The 14,866-nt window shown below is 42.7% G+C and overlaps 1 protein-coding gene across 1 annotated transcript in view; it reads left to right on the top strand.

The window, feature by feature from the left end:
* Window positions 1–13,917, top strand: part of LOC306706451 (adenylate cyclase type 6-like) — a 31,553-nt gene extending 17,636 nt beyond the window's left edge. Inside the window, exons 4-24 of the mRNA XM_079173539.1 lie at window positions 693–842; window positions 1,260–1,381; window positions 3,118–3,229; window positions 3,515–3,642; window positions 3,863–4,021; window positions 4,142–4,283; window positions 4,475–4,603; window positions 6,043–6,071; window positions 6,309–6,456; window positions 6,563–6,660; window positions 6,795–6,882; window positions 7,025–7,141; window positions 8,323–8,472; window positions 8,620–8,789; window positions 9,008–9,040; window positions 9,126–9,155; window positions 9,267–9,399; window positions 9,777–10,040; window positions 10,206–10,410; window positions 10,603–10,727; window positions 11,971–13,917. Of these exons, the coding sequence (XP_079029665.1) occupies window positions 693–842; window positions 1,260–1,381; window positions 3,118–3,229; window positions 3,515–3,642; window positions 3,863–4,021; window positions 4,142–4,283; window positions 4,475–4,603; window positions 6,043–6,071; window positions 6,309–6,456; window positions 6,563–6,660; window positions 6,795–6,882; window positions 7,025–7,141; window positions 8,323–8,472; window positions 8,620–8,789; window positions 9,008–9,040; window positions 9,126–9,155; window positions 9,267–9,399; window positions 9,777–10,040; window positions 10,206–10,410; window positions 10,603–10,727; window positions 11,971–12,099 (2,661 nt within the window). The 3' untranslated portion in view covers window positions 12,100–13,917. The remainder of the gene's footprint in view (window positions 1–692; window positions 843–1,259; window positions 1,382–3,117; window positions 3,230–3,514; window positions 3,643–3,862; window positions 4,022–4,141; window positions 4,284–4,474; window positions 4,604–6,042; window positions 6,072–6,308; window positions 6,457–6,562; window positions 6,661–6,794; window positions 6,883–7,024; window positions 7,142–8,322; window positions 8,473–8,619; window positions 8,790–9,007; window positions 9,041–9,125; window positions 9,156–9,266; window positions 9,400–9,776; window positions 10,041–10,205; window positions 10,411–10,602; window positions 10,728–11,970) is intronic.
* Window positions 13,918–14,866: the final 949 nt, after the last annotated feature.

The raw sequence follows: 14,866 nt of genomic DNA, 5'->3' as shown, positions 1-14,866 counted from the left end.
ATACTATATCTAAACTTCATTTACTTAAGCCAGAGACTGTTTTACAGTTTGGCCTTCTGCATTCTTTGACCCTCATTGTTCAACGAACCTCGCTGCTGCGCACACACACACAAGAAAGTTAGATTATTGGCTGCTTCTGTTTCTCACTATTATCTTTTTCTGAAGTTATCTAAAGTACATTCAAAATATGAAAATGTCTCTCCCACAAGGCTTTACGTCACTTTAGATTGCTCCATTTTTACAGCCTCATATCCTGTTTATGCCTCTCAAATGCGGAACATTGTTTTCTTCCCTTTGATTGATTTGAATTGATTACATGTACGCAAAATTAAATCAACTTTCTGCTCAAGTAGAACAAAAAACTGGAGTGACACATGTCACGTGTCCCTATAGGCATGCATCACATCGAACCCTCTGGGCTTCCTATCTGCCGTTCAAAGCTCGACGTGAGCAGAATGTCCTCTTGCAGAGAAACTGTGAGGCCACCCACATGATGTCTAACCAGATCACATCTTAATGGCCCCTCAGACGTTTGAGGAATTCTTCTCCTTGCAATAAATCCTATGACACGGAGTGCTATCAATTTCCTTTATTGACCTCGCCCAGGTCAGGCAGAGTTCACTGTATTCCTGTGAGGTCACATGTGTGCCTGCATGTTCACGCTCTCTGTCATGTTTTGTGTGTGTTATCAGATCAGTGCCAATGTGCTGATCTTCCTGTGCACTAACATGATCGGGATCTGTACCCACTACCCTGCTGAGGTCTCTCAGAGACAAGCCTTCCAGGAGACGAGAGGATATATCCAGGCCAGACTGCACCTGCAGAGGGAAAACCAGCAGCAGGTACACATATGTACACACACGCACGCACACACACACGCACACGCACACAGATGCATGTCCAAGCAAATAAGTGAGGGAGGCAGTCTTACCGTGTCCTGCAGGAAAACTAAACGCATGCACGAATGAAAAAGAGCAACAAATGGGTGTCTCCATTTTCCAGTCTAATTTTTTTTCTGTCTCCATTTTTGAGGTCAACAATATGCTGAAAAGTATAACACGTATCCACACTCCTCGCTGTTTAACTAACACGTTCCCACGCAGATGCCAACGAGGCAGGGTGACTCACTGAGCATTCTTAACAGTAGAAACTGATGAAAATGAATGGGCTCTCTCTCTGTCATTCTTTCTTTAATTTCTCTCTCTCTCCGTCTATTCTCTCTCTCGCTCTCTCCATCTCTCTCTCTCTCTCTCTCTCAGGAGCGCCTACTGCTGTCAGTGCTGCCAAGGCACGTTGCCATGGAGATGAAGGCTGATATCAATGCCAAGAAGGAAGATATGATGTTCCACAAGATCTACATCCAGAAACACGACAATGTCAGGTAAAGACGGAAGCGTACGCATACGTGCTTCCACACAAGTGCGCTAACGCACACTCGGGAAGATGTCGGAGAGCTTGTCTGCTTTGCCGTCACTGCTAGCACCAGTGGCTTTGACCTCACTCTGCTGACGGATGTGTCAGTTACAGAGTCACTCCAACAGCTATTTCCCTGACAGCATGTATTATGCATGTTGTTGTTTATCGACACTGACAGCACCGGCTGCAGTACCGACATTGACTTAGGCACACTGCTGTGCTTTCTGTAGCAAATGATAGTCGGCAGACCTCAAGTTTGCTAGCCCCCTGTCTCAGCCCTCGCCACTGGATTTCCCCTCCCGAGCGGGAATAACTCAATACTAAACAGGTGATTGAAACTCTCCATCTATTAGCCCAGCGTTGATCCCAGCTGCTGCTGTTCATGTTGTGGCGGGGATGGGGGTAGGGGACAAGGAAAGGAGGTTGCAGCAGCCATCTCCTGTTAGAGGTTATCCAAATAGGTGCAGGTGATGCACTTAGAGGAATAATCTGTTGCAACGCAGCTGCTTTACTACGGTGTAAATTTACAGGAGCAATCCATTATCCAAGTTTAAAACGTGCTGTCTTTGTACCAAAATAATGCACCAGACAAGAACGTTAATGTTTTCCAATCCTGTTCTTTACATCACTAATGCTTTTCTATGATTGGTATATATTATGGTCGGTCCATATACCCTCCAAATGTTTATTTATGTATTATCTAGAAGTTAAACAGGTTTATTTAAGGTGTGACTTTACCTGTAATTTTCATGGTCAAAAGAAATTCCAATCTGGCCTATAAAGGGTCAATTAACCCAAAGTACAGAAAAAAGCTCTTTACTCCTCGTAGTATCTGACCATTCAGAAGGTTTTGGGTTGTATTTGCCCAGTTTTTGCTGCCCCCCAGTACAATGGTGGTGAATCCACTACTTGTTTATGGTGCTCACATAATTGAAAAATCACAATATCGGCAATAAAATGCAACGTCTTTCTCCAGAAACAATTTACTGTGTAAAATCCACAGATCACGCAGTCAGGCCCTTCTTTGGGACTATTTTTTACAGTAGAAAGTAGTTCAAGTGGAGACTGTTTTGATATCTCAAAACTTGGATGAATAAATCAAAGCACGCCATGCCAATAACAACATCCACTGCATGGCTAGATAACACTAGGAGTAAGTGAGGAAATATGTTTGTGTGTTGTGTAAATTGTGTGAACCGACCTTTTAAAGATGATCTTTTGTGGCTCACGGTCTTGGTCAGGGTGGGAGATCCAGGTAGGCTCAAGACTCCTGTAATTAAGGGCCAGTTCCCCCTGAGTGGATGACCTCACGGGACCAACAGCGCCAACTGTTGCCTTCAACTGGAACTCAGAATGTCCGTGGTGTTGTTTATCCTCGCTTTTTATTACTATCAAAAGTTAGCAATGCAAGGCATGCAGACAGGGGGACGAGGGGTGGTGTTCTCAGAGGGACCGGCTGGAAGAGGTGACCTACATTGGCCTAGATGATGAGAGCCAGAGCTGAACAAATGTCTGCCTCTCTCCCTCCCCTGCTCACATGGCAGCTGGACAGTGAGGAGGGAAGGAGGCGCTAGACCATGCTAGCTAACTCTATACTTTATTGATTGATCCCCTCTGTCTCCTTTGTCTTTCTTTTCCTCTCTGTGCGTTTTGGTGACCCCCCTCCCTCTCTACCTATACCTCCATCACCTCTCTTCGCAGCATACTGTTTGCAGACATCGAGGGCTTCACTAGCCTGGCATCTCAATGCACGGCCCAGGAGCTGGTCATGACGCTGAACGAGCTGTTCGCCCGCTTTGACAAACTGGCCTCGGTGAGCGCTGACAACCTGCCGCCGCCATTTTCGCAGCAGAACTTTGAGCCACAGTTGCTTATGTAACCGTACAGTCTGTTGCATTCGCTGTTAGAATGACAAAGCCAACATGATGTACTGGGGGGGGGGGGGGGTACTTAAGCATTGTGTAAGACATCAATAAGAGAACACTGACTGATGAGTCATCTAAATGATGTATAAAAAGCTTTATATTTGGTATGAGCATGCTGTATATTCGCTGTAATTGAAGGCCTAATACTTTGTGGGTGTGTCTTTGCTGCACAGGAGAACCACTGTCTGCGTATTAAAATCCTCGGGGACTGTTACTACTGTGTGTCAGGGCTGCCTGAGCCCCGGGCTGACCATGCCCACTGCTGTGTGGAGATGGGAGTGGACATGATTGAAGCCATTTCGTGAGTCAAACGCACACTAATGCACACACTCAAAACGACAGCACACACACCCGTACAGTCATGCAGTAATACTCCAGTCAAGGTTAAGTTGAGATATCTTGCTTTGTTTATGTTACGCGGGAGAACAGAAAAGACGCTGTGAACCCCGAAGGTGACACTATTTTTTTTTTCTTTTTTTACAATAGTGCGCATGTGGTTTTGTGTGTGTGCGTCTCTGCAGGCTGGTGAGAGAGGTGACGGGTGTTAATGTGAACATGCGGGTGGGCATCCACAGCGGGCGTGTTCACTGTGGGGTGCTGGGCTTACGCAAGTGGCAGTTTGACGTCTGGTCCAACGATGTGACGCTTGCCAACCAAATGGAGGCCGGGGGGAAGGCAGGGTAAGTCCCTCCTACTCCACCTGCTACTGCACTGACATATTCTCCCATAGCCTGTTTTGTTTCTTACACAATGGGGGTTTGTGTGCGTGTGTGTGCGTGTGTGTGTGTGTGTGTGTGTAGGCGGATCCACATCACAAAAGCCACACTACAGTATCTGAACGGGGACTACGAGGTGGAGCCAGGATTTGGAGGAGAGAGGAATGCTTACGTGAAGGAGAACAACATTGAAACCTTCTTGGTGCTGGGCTGCAGCGAGAAGAGGGTTAGTACTCACTCACTCACACACACACACATACACACACACACACACACACGTCCTTGATTACCTGCTTGACTTCCTCCGAACTTCACACTAGTGCCATATTTCACACAAACAATATAATGGCTTGTCACCTGGCATAGAAGTCCTTGTTCGTCAAAGCCTTTACTCTGGTGGGGTTTCTTCACTTTCAGAAAGAGGAGAAAGCCATGATGGCCAAGATGCAGCGGGCACGTGCAAATTCTGTCGATGGTTTGATGCCTCGCTGGGTGCCTGACAGATCCTTCTCCAGACCCAAGGAGTCCAAGGTCTTCAGGCAGATGGTGAGATACACTCAGGGAGCACTTAGCTGAGCACATGGCACATGTTCTTCTTGTCTATATCTGATTTCCTGTGTCATCCTTTCCACTCTTTGAAGTCAAACCATAAATATCCTTTCTAATTACGTCATCATTATGTTAATATTAGATTATTATTTCTTACACGGTCCTGTAATGATCACAGGCCTGTTGGGGCAAAAGCCTTTCAAACTTTTTCATCAATATACTGCATACAAACACTTTTTTCTCATAGAATCTCTGAAAACAAAAACAAAATGTTGAACATGTTGTTACGCTTGGCTCTAAGGATGGCAGTACAGACATTCATGTCCCCCACATGATGAACCGTAATAACTTTGGTGATCCTGTAGGGTTTCCTCTAGCACCATCATCTGGTCAAAATGTTAGCCTGTCTAATACTTTTGATTTACAACCAAATACTTACAAAACTAATGACATTCTTATCAGCCTCAGCTGCACTTTGTGTCGAGTGCCAATGTAACACCAAACTATTTATTACTTACAGGTAATAATAATGTTCCAAAGCTCTTCTGTTAGATACCTGTAAAGAATACCACGGGAGTCGAAGATAAGCTTTTATGAAACTTTATGTAGCGTTCAACAACAACTCTTCTGTTCTTTGTAACTCTTCTTTCAATTTCTTGGGGCCACAATATTATTTCCCATTTGCTTACATACAAATTAGCAAATGTTAGCATGCTAACACACTAAACTAAGATGGTGAACATGGTTAACAATACACCTGTTTAGCATCGGCATGTTAGCATTATCGTTAGTAACTGATCCTAAATGTAAGGCAAGGCAGGGCAACTTTATCTTTAGAACAAAAACTCAATGTGCTTTACATTTAAAAGTATCCTCACAAGGCTGACAACATGGCTGCAGAGTCTAATAACTCATCTAAATATGAATTTGAGTGCCTGAAGGTGTTCATTTGTGTACTGAACTGTATTAACGGTTAAGCCTAAAGGAGACAATAGGAATGTGTGAAGAAGTATTGATCTGGTCCCGTCAAACAAACAGGAGTTATAACATGGCTCCCGGAGAATTCTCAGTGCATCGTATACTACTGAATCTGATGAGGCCGCAGCTGCAGATGTTTCTCTTTCTCACTCTCTTTCATCCTCCCTCTCTTAATGCTAAAAGTCTAATTTCCTTGTCTTTCTTGCTTTTTCCCCCTCTCCTCCTTTTGTCCTCTCCATCTCAGAGATTTTGAGCCCTAGGGGCAAAAAGGGTGTAATTTGAAGCCTCCGAGCATTAATTAAAACATCAGTCTGGCTCTCAGGGATTAGCTGTGCAGATGTCTGAGTCTCTCTGTCTATTTTTCACTTGTACTGTGGCTACATGATAATCTCTCTCTCTTTCCTGCACTTTCTCTGCTGTTAAGTCACATTTTCACTCGGTGTTTTTGTTTTTCTCAGGGCATTGATGAAGCATCCAGCAAAGACAAGTGAGTGTTTTGGCTCCGGTTTTTGTTATTAGGGGGGCTTTCGTTATTAGCGGTTGACTGGCAGACTGTCACTGTAGCGGTCTAACTTTAGAGCCCACTGTTGGTTTTATACAGTCAGATCCAACCCAGCACTAATACCATATTAGCTCTGAGTCATCCTGCCTGTCACAGCATAGGCCAACTCATACACACAGACACAAACACACACAGTGACCTATTGTTCCATCTACCTCATAGCCGCTGCGCTCAGGAGGCCCTGAACCCTGAGGATGAGGTGGATGAGTTTCTTGGTCGGGCCATCGACGCGCGCAGCATCGACCAGCTGAGGAAGGATCATGTCAAGAAGTTCCTCCTCACCTTTCAGGCCGCCGAACTCGAGAAAAAGGTTCAAAATCCACCCAAATTCCATTTCTAATAACCTGAATTGATAAATTCCTCTGTAATAATTGAGCTAGAAGGAAACTTGTTTTTCATTGTTTTTCTATTTTCAGTACTCCAAAAAGGTTGATGATCGTTTTGGGGGATATGTGGCCTGCACACTCCTTGTTTTCTGCTGCATTTGTTTCATTCAGATTATCATTTTCCCAAAGTAAGTAGCTCTTTCTGGTATGTTGCCTTTCTCAGTTATACTGCATTGTGGGCAGGAAATGTGCTCTTGATTAGTTTATGAGGAGTTAATGAGAGTTTTACATCCTAATGAGCCTGTTTTCTTCTCTTCCGCAGAACAACACTTATGCTCGGTCTTTACATCAGCATCTTCATCATCCTCATCAACATCCTCTTCATCTGTGCCATCTACTCCTGCATCAAAGTGAGAAACAAAGGCCTTCTCCTCTATATGATTTCTCAAGCAGATGTCTTCAGATACAATCATTATCATATATCTTCAGCCAGCATCACTAATGGTATTAACTCTCTCTTATCTGATCTTCTCCTTGCTGTCTGTATTCAAGCTCTTCCCAGTTGCCTTGCAGACTGTAACCAAGAAAATAGTCCAGTCTCGTGCAAACAGCACACTGGTGGGCGTCTTCACCATCCTCCTCCTCTTCATTTCCTCCTTTGCTAACATGGTAGGGACTACAGCTCTTCATCTTAAAATGTTTGTTTCATGTAACAGTTGTGACTTGTTGCAAGTTGTCCCCCACAATGACATCAGGGAAGGGGCTACGAATCTGCCTCACTTCCATTTTGTCTGTCCTTCCACTAATCACTTCATCTCAGATTTTCAAAAGGTCTCCGAGATTCTGCACCATGCTGGCATTTTTAAAATTAGACTAGTTTGCCTAAAGGGGGGGAGCTATAATTAGTCACCGTGACAGATGGGGTTGTAGAAATAAGTCTATTCTTAACCATCAGCTTTTTCTAATGTTGACCAATATTATGTAGATCTATGAAGCATTGCATTCATTCTGTATGCGTAGATTAAAACCAGTTTAATGCTAACACAACTATATATGCCAATACAAATGCCATGACCAAGAAAAGTCATGAAAAGATGAATATCAATTATTAATTCTGAAACCTCACCCATCATCAACATCAAATTTACTTTTTTTAACAATGGTACATGCAAAACTGTCACCCACAGAAGCTATGCTGTGACTATGGTTTAGAAAAGATGGTGTACTGTATGCAATGTGACCGTTATCTTATATTCTATAAATACCTACCGTATGGCTCAGAAATTATTTTCAAGCTAAATTGAAGGCATTTGATATTCTTTGTCAAAACATTTAAAAATGACCAGAAATTACAAATATTTCTAGGATGAACACTGTCTGGTTACAGTGTTTACTGACTAATGATAGTCTTGGTCTGTTAATCGGCATCGCCATTATAATTGGAAGATTTAAGATTATTGTTGTTTTTTTATTATTATTATTTACGTACTAGATTGTTCACCAGAGAGCACTGATAACCATTTTTTTTTCAAATGTAAAATGTCCAAAATGAAAATGTAATCTAAATTCTAACCAACAACATAACACAAATGTTGATGTTATGTGCAAATAAATCATTCGATTTTATTTACACTCATAAACGTTGATGTTGCCATCGCCCTTATAAACCCAGTACCAGTTGGGCTCCACTTTCCTTCAATAGGGACAAAATAAAATATTAAAACCTTTTATAATTGTGGCTTTCTGTTTTCAGCATTACATGTGTGCGTGTGTGTGTGTGTCTCTCTCTTGCTGTTTCACATTTACTGGCTGACAGTTAAATGACAGACTTTGTTGTCCTTTCCTGCCAGTTTACCTGCAGCAGAGAGAATCTGAAGGAATGTGTGGCCAACGAGCTGAACACATCGGTAAATCTCTGCCTGCTGCACAACCTGACCAAGACAGCAGAGGACGGTTTGACTCTGTGTTCAAGCCAGGCCATGCCCTGCCATTTCCCCGAGGTCAGTCCCATAACATTTTAGCGTGTGTGTGTGTTGTCCGCGTGTTCAGACAAATGCCCATGTGCATTTTTCTGTGTGCATGAAAAGTATGTTTGAATATTCACCCAACCTTCCTCCTCTTCCCTGGCTGTCTCCTCTCTGCTGCAGTATTTCAGCTACTGTGTACTGCTGACCCTGCTGGCCTGCTCCGTGTTCCTCCACATCAGCAGCATAGGGAAGCTGGCTCTGATGCTGCTCATCCAATTCACTTTCATCCTGCTGGTGGAGTGGCCTCAGGTGGCCTTGTTTGACAACGCAGACCTGCTGGTCAACACACTGTGAGTCCTTTTGCTAGGAACACACGCACACACATATGCAATCACATACGGTACACTCACTCTTTTCAAACTGAATAGTTCAGCTCATGTGTCACAACACTGTGGTTTCGTTTGGACATGGCCTACTTTGATACGATAAGGTTTAGATTGTAAAAGACCTACTTTCTCATGTACCAGTTGGGCTCTATTCCTATTTTTGATTTTTTTTTTTTCCTCAGGCAATTACCACCTGTTAATGATTCCCTACAACAGTAAGTTGTATTCTTCTTATTTTGTACTGCCTAATTTCAATGACTAATATGCTTTGTAGACATGACTTTCTCTTATCTTTCCTAGGCATGGTTTCAATGAAACTGCAGAACAGTGGTGAGTAGCTTTCATTCGACGAATGTTTTAGTGTGTGTCAGGTTTCATACATTTTACTCCAATGCAAGACACTCGGTCATGTCTCTTGTCAAACCCTCTTTTTCTCCTCAGCCTGGAGGGCGTGACCACGGTATACTTAAAGGTCATGACCCCTGTTATCCTGACGGTGTTTGTTCTGGCTCTCTACTTGCACGGCCAGCAGGTGGAGTCCACCGCACGCCTTGACTTCCTCTGGAAGCTGCAGGTAAATTAAACTTAAACTGAAGCTACTTTTATTTAAACTCACCAAAAGGCCTTTTTCAGAACAGACATTTTCACTGGTCATAGCAGGAAAAGCACAGGGTTGGTAATAACATTAACAGTGGCTCCGTTCTATTCAAGTGTCCCAGTAAGTCAGGACAGTGAGACACTGAGCCAGCATGCACAATACCAGGACCCTGAAACTGAAGCACTTAAATGGAATCCAGTCATCCTTCATTTTATGTTTTACACTTGTGCTTTTCCTACTGTGACATGCCAAACTATCTTGCAGGAGAAAGACATATAGCTGCACATGACTATTTCAGGAATCCAGTTTTATGACAATGAGACTAAGCAACCACATCTCTCGTCCCTCCTCAGGCCACAGAAGAGAAGGAGGAGATGGAGGAGCTGCAGGCGTACAACCGGCGCCTGCTCCACAACATCCTGCCCAAGGACGTAGCCGCCCACTTTCTTGCACGGGAGCGTCGAAATGACGAGTTGTACTACCAGTCATGTGAGTGCGTCGCTGTCATGTTCGCCTCCATCAGCAACTTTTCTGAGTTTTACGTGGAGCTGGAGGCGAACAACGAGGGAGTGGAGTGTCTCAGGCTGCTCAATGAGATCATCGCCGATTTTGACGAGGTGAGAAGAGACGGAAGTGTGAGCGATACAAAGATGAATGCAAATTGAATTTGTGTAGAAAACATTTACTGAATATGTTCAGTTGTTTTATGCTGCTTTATCTGCTTATTCCTGGTTGTCTGTGTTGTTCTGCCACTACAACAAGTTTGTGTGCCTTGTCTCTAGATCATCAGTGAAGATAAGTTTCGTCAACTTGAGAAAATCAAGACCATCGGCTCCACCTACATGGCAGCCTCTGGCCTCAATGACTCCACCTACGACAAAAAGGGCCGTTCACACATCCTGGCTCTGGCCGACTACGCCATGAGGCTTAGGGAGCAGATGAAATACATCAACGAGCACTCCTTCAACAACTTCCAGATGAAGATAGGTAAGTCTGGAAAGAAGCAGAGATTGGGCTTGAAACGCTATCTGATAAATCTTCTTTGGCAATTGTTTAAAGCAAATCCCTTTCTTGGGCAAAGGAGAAACACAGCTATCTACTTCCTTAGAAACAGCATTATAATTGAGTTGATATGGTGTAAGTAGCATGATGTAACATGGCCAGCTGATTGGTTCTCAGGGTTGAACATGGGGCCGGTGGTAGCAGGGGTGATTGGAGCCAAGAAACCCCAGTATGACATCTGGGGGAACACAGTCAATGTGGCCAGCCGGATGGACAGCACAGGAGTACCAGACTGCATCCAGGTACTGCACCCAAACTCCTCTCTTGTAACTTTATGTTCACAAGAAGCATTTCGCAGTTTATTGTTCAGTGAATCAGCCAATGCAGAATACCAATCCAGTTACTAATAAAATGATGCTGTTGTCATTAGTCATTCAACATGGAAGTGTGCGTCACTTATGTTTACTCATACCCTATTCAAAAAATGTCCAATCTGCCGACATCGTTCCTCTAACCGAGAGAGGTTTATCACTCTTAGGCATGTACATTTGAAAGCATTGTTTGTTGTGTCTGTAAGGGACAAAGTGATTATATTCTATTCTATTCTGTGTAAAAGTTTCATAGAAGATACCAGTTGTACAGATATAATCAGTTTACAGTCCTTCAGTTTAAGGAATTAAGTACAGACATCTGCTCTGCAGAAGTGCCCTTGAGCAAGAATCTCTGTCAGTCCCGGACATGCTGTTCTCTAGCAGAGATAGTGCTCTAAAGTCCTTCTGGAGGGGAGCGTTATTCTGTTCTTAAAGTCTTAAAGGCAGATGAGCACTGTCAGGCAGGTTAGGTAAGTTATTTATATCTCTTATTCACGGTTAGATAGTTTATGTTTACACTCATTTTGAAATGTGGGAACAACACCAGCTCAGCTAAGAGCTGTAGTGAGTTGTTTTTTTTTGCCCCCAAATCAAATCCATAATTTGGCTGCTACAAAGATTACACTCAGAACAATGCTGCCATCTGTTGAACAGTATGAGCTACTGCAAATAAATATGCCTTTTATAATACACGCTACATAAATAAAAGGCGACTAATGGATATTTTGACTGTCAATAATTCTGTTGATTATTCTTTATTCGAATTGATTCATTGTTTAGACCATAAAATATTAGAAAAATAAAGAAATACCCATCTTGTTCATTTCAACCAGCAGTCCAAACCCCAAATATGTTATCAACACAGATGAGCGGCAAATGAGGAGTCCAAAGATATTCAGTTTACATTTAAAATAGAGAAACGCTCCCACCTTTGCAAAGCTGGAACTAGTGAATATTCTGAATTTACTGTATGCTTGATAAATAAGTCAAATGATTGTCGAAGGTGTTGCTGATTAATTTCCTGTCGATTGACTATTTGTTTCAGCCCTAATAGATAAGTAGATCTATGTTCCTCTACTGCTATACAAAATGTACTACATTTTTCTCTGTGTTTCTCTACGGAAGGGTTTAGCGTCTCACATTCTGGGTGTCAAATGTCCGTGTCCTCTCTTAGGTGACCACAGACTTATACCACGTGCTGGTCAACAACGGATACCAGCTGGACTGTCGAGGTGTTGTCAAGGTGAAGGGGAAGGGGGAGATGACCACTTACTTCCTCACCAGCGGTCCTCCGGGCAGTTAACGACTGGCAGGCCGACCGCAGAGTGACTCCCACTGCACTGACAAGACAGAGACTGCAGAGAGACTGAGTGGTCAAGCTCGGCGATGAGCACCGAAGCACGGTGCGAACACGCTGGGGGGGGGACAGAAGACGGCCAACGGAGACGAGCTCGGCCTGTCTGTATTTTGTCAAGTACTCAGATGCACACATGTAGGACGTTGTTCATGTTCGAAGGCGTTTTCCCAAGCTGCTCGAGAGATCACAAAGCCTAGTTGCCTTAGGACGGAAGCGACTTTGCTTGTGTTAATGAGCAATAGTACGAGTATTTCATCTGGAGTCGTTATTTATTTTCGTGCGGATGGATTTCGTGATGACCTTGTAGAAAAAAGAATATATATATACAATATACAAATAAAACTATGTTACTTAAAAGAAAATATGCAAGGATAACATAAAGGATGAAAATGACCAAAGAACAAATGTTTGATATGAAATACACCCTAATGATTCTGTTCAAAAGTACGGTAAACCGAAGTAATTTATTCATCTTTTGACAGCAAAGGCCACGGTAACGTCACTGTCGTTGATAGGGACAAACACTTTCTTTTGTTGTTGTGAACGTATTCATGAAGGAGAACACACGCACACATACGCAGATAGAACACACTCACAATAACCTTGGCTTGGACTTCTGTGTTTCTTATCAGGACCCTCTTGGTTTCTTTTAGCCTGTGATTAGCCACAGTCTGGACACAAGGCGGTTTGTGGTTCACTGAAATGTGCAATCGATTACTCGCTCCCTGCAATGTACTTTTTTGGTTTAAGCCAAAAACATGAAGTGTGAAATGAAGGAAGAAAAGTTGCATTAGTATCCCGGTACTGAAGAGAGATTCTGAAACTGTTATGAAACGTTTTGTATAAGTGTGTGTGAGGACCGTGTGTATGGGTGTGTGTCTGTGTGGGTGTGAGCACACATAGCTAAATGCTGATCTTTATCTAGGGGCATACTGTAACTTTTCACTGTGAGGTTTTTATGATACTGTATGACAATGCTTTCTTGCCAAACTGGTTGCTGCAAGGCATGTTTTATATTATTCCTCAGAGTTGTGTGTCCATTTCTGATTTCTCGTGTCAAATCAATAATTTGAAGAGAATTGTGTCTACTGCGCCTTTTACTGGTCTGTGATTTTGACTGATTTCACTCCCACCTAAATAAGCAAAAGCCTATGAAACGTTTGTTTTGGATTGTGTTACACCGTGTGAACGTTAAGTGGTTTCCTGACGGCTTCAGGATGAACCGTATGCAGGAATTCTCTGTCTGCTCACAAGTATTGCCTTGAGATTGTGCAGTTCCAAAATCTGCATACTTCATGGACCAATATTCACAACTTTACACAACAGTATTTGACCCCATCTGGTTATATTTCGCACATGGAGGCTTGTAACCCCCTAAAATTTGTCTTTTGAAACAATAATCATAAGAATGTATGTAATAATTTCTATCTTTGTCCACAATTAAACTACTTCTGAAGGAAAACACACTATACATTGCCTTTACATTGTACCAGAGGCCAAATTGATTGGACACCACGTTTGCTGAAAAGTGAAGGTGTATTTTACATTTTGACAAGCATTACACCTGATGTTGCTATCACTCACTTTTCTGTCTGAGCCAAAAAAAAAAAACGTTGCCTTAATAGGCTACAAAAACCGCCCTCGCTTTCTCTGTCCTTGTGAAAGGTCAACTAAACACTTGCATTGTCCTTTAAAAAGTGTCAGAGTTTAAGAAATAGTGCAATGATTGACTTGATTAACTTACCCTTGGACAATAAATTAATAAATTGCCGTTTTTTGCATTCATTGTGATTATTTATTTATTTATTTTTATTTCTGTTGAGGCTCTTGGGTCTCTTCAGGAGAAGTGGTAGGAAAGTAGTAAACGGCTCAACAAGCTCTCATGTCAATCAGCAGTCTGCAATCAAGATTTCTCCCTGTGACAGTAACCTGAGAGAAGCCTCCTCCTCCTTTTCTGAATAAATCAGTCTACAGTTTCAAGAGGGTGATGCAGGAGAGAGTATTTAATTGCTTGCACATGAATAATGAATTTCTGTTGAGGTAATGGCAATGTTCACACACAGCACTATGCTCTATGCTGAACATTAATTAAGAGACATAAATTCCTCCTAATCCCTGATGAAAAAGCACTAATGTTACTATAATAGGCTCAAGATGCAGGGACTTGTAATGTGTCTGTACTACACTGTTGTATACTTTTTCTTTTGTACCATGTGACTATGTATCTCATATACAGGTGCATCCCAATTAATAAGAATATCATCAAAAAGTTAATTTATATCATAAAATATATTAGTCTGGTTCAGTAGGCTACACAATCATGGGGAAGACTGCTGACTTGACAGTTGTCCAAGTCATAAGCCACAAAAGGTCATTGCTAAAGAAGCTGGCTGTTCACAGAGTGCTGTATCCAAGCATGTTAATGGAAAGTTGAGTGGAAGGAAAAAGTGTGGTAGAAAAAGGTGCACAAGCAACCGGGATAACCGCAGCCTTGTGAGGATTGTGAAGCAAAGCCCATTCAAGAATTTGGGGGAGATTCACAAGGAGTGGACTGCGGCTGGAGTCAGTGCTTCAAGAGCCACCACACACAGACGTATCCAGGACTCGGGCTACAACTGTCGCATTCCTTGTGTCAAGCCACTCCTGAACCAGAGACAACGTCAGAAAGTACATTTTGCATTTCATTTGGAAGAGTGGAGAGGCACACAATCCA

The sequence above is a fragment of the Pholis gunnellus genome (genome assembly GCF_910591455.1).
Source record: "Pholis gunnellus genome assembly, chromosome: 2".
NCBI classification, from domain to species: domain Eukaryota; kingdom Metazoa; phylum Chordata; class Actinopteri; order Perciformes; family Pholidae; genus Pholis; species Pholis gunnellus.
Note: the sequence above shows the minus strand (reverse complement) of the source record. Positions and strands in the feature narration are given on the sequence as shown.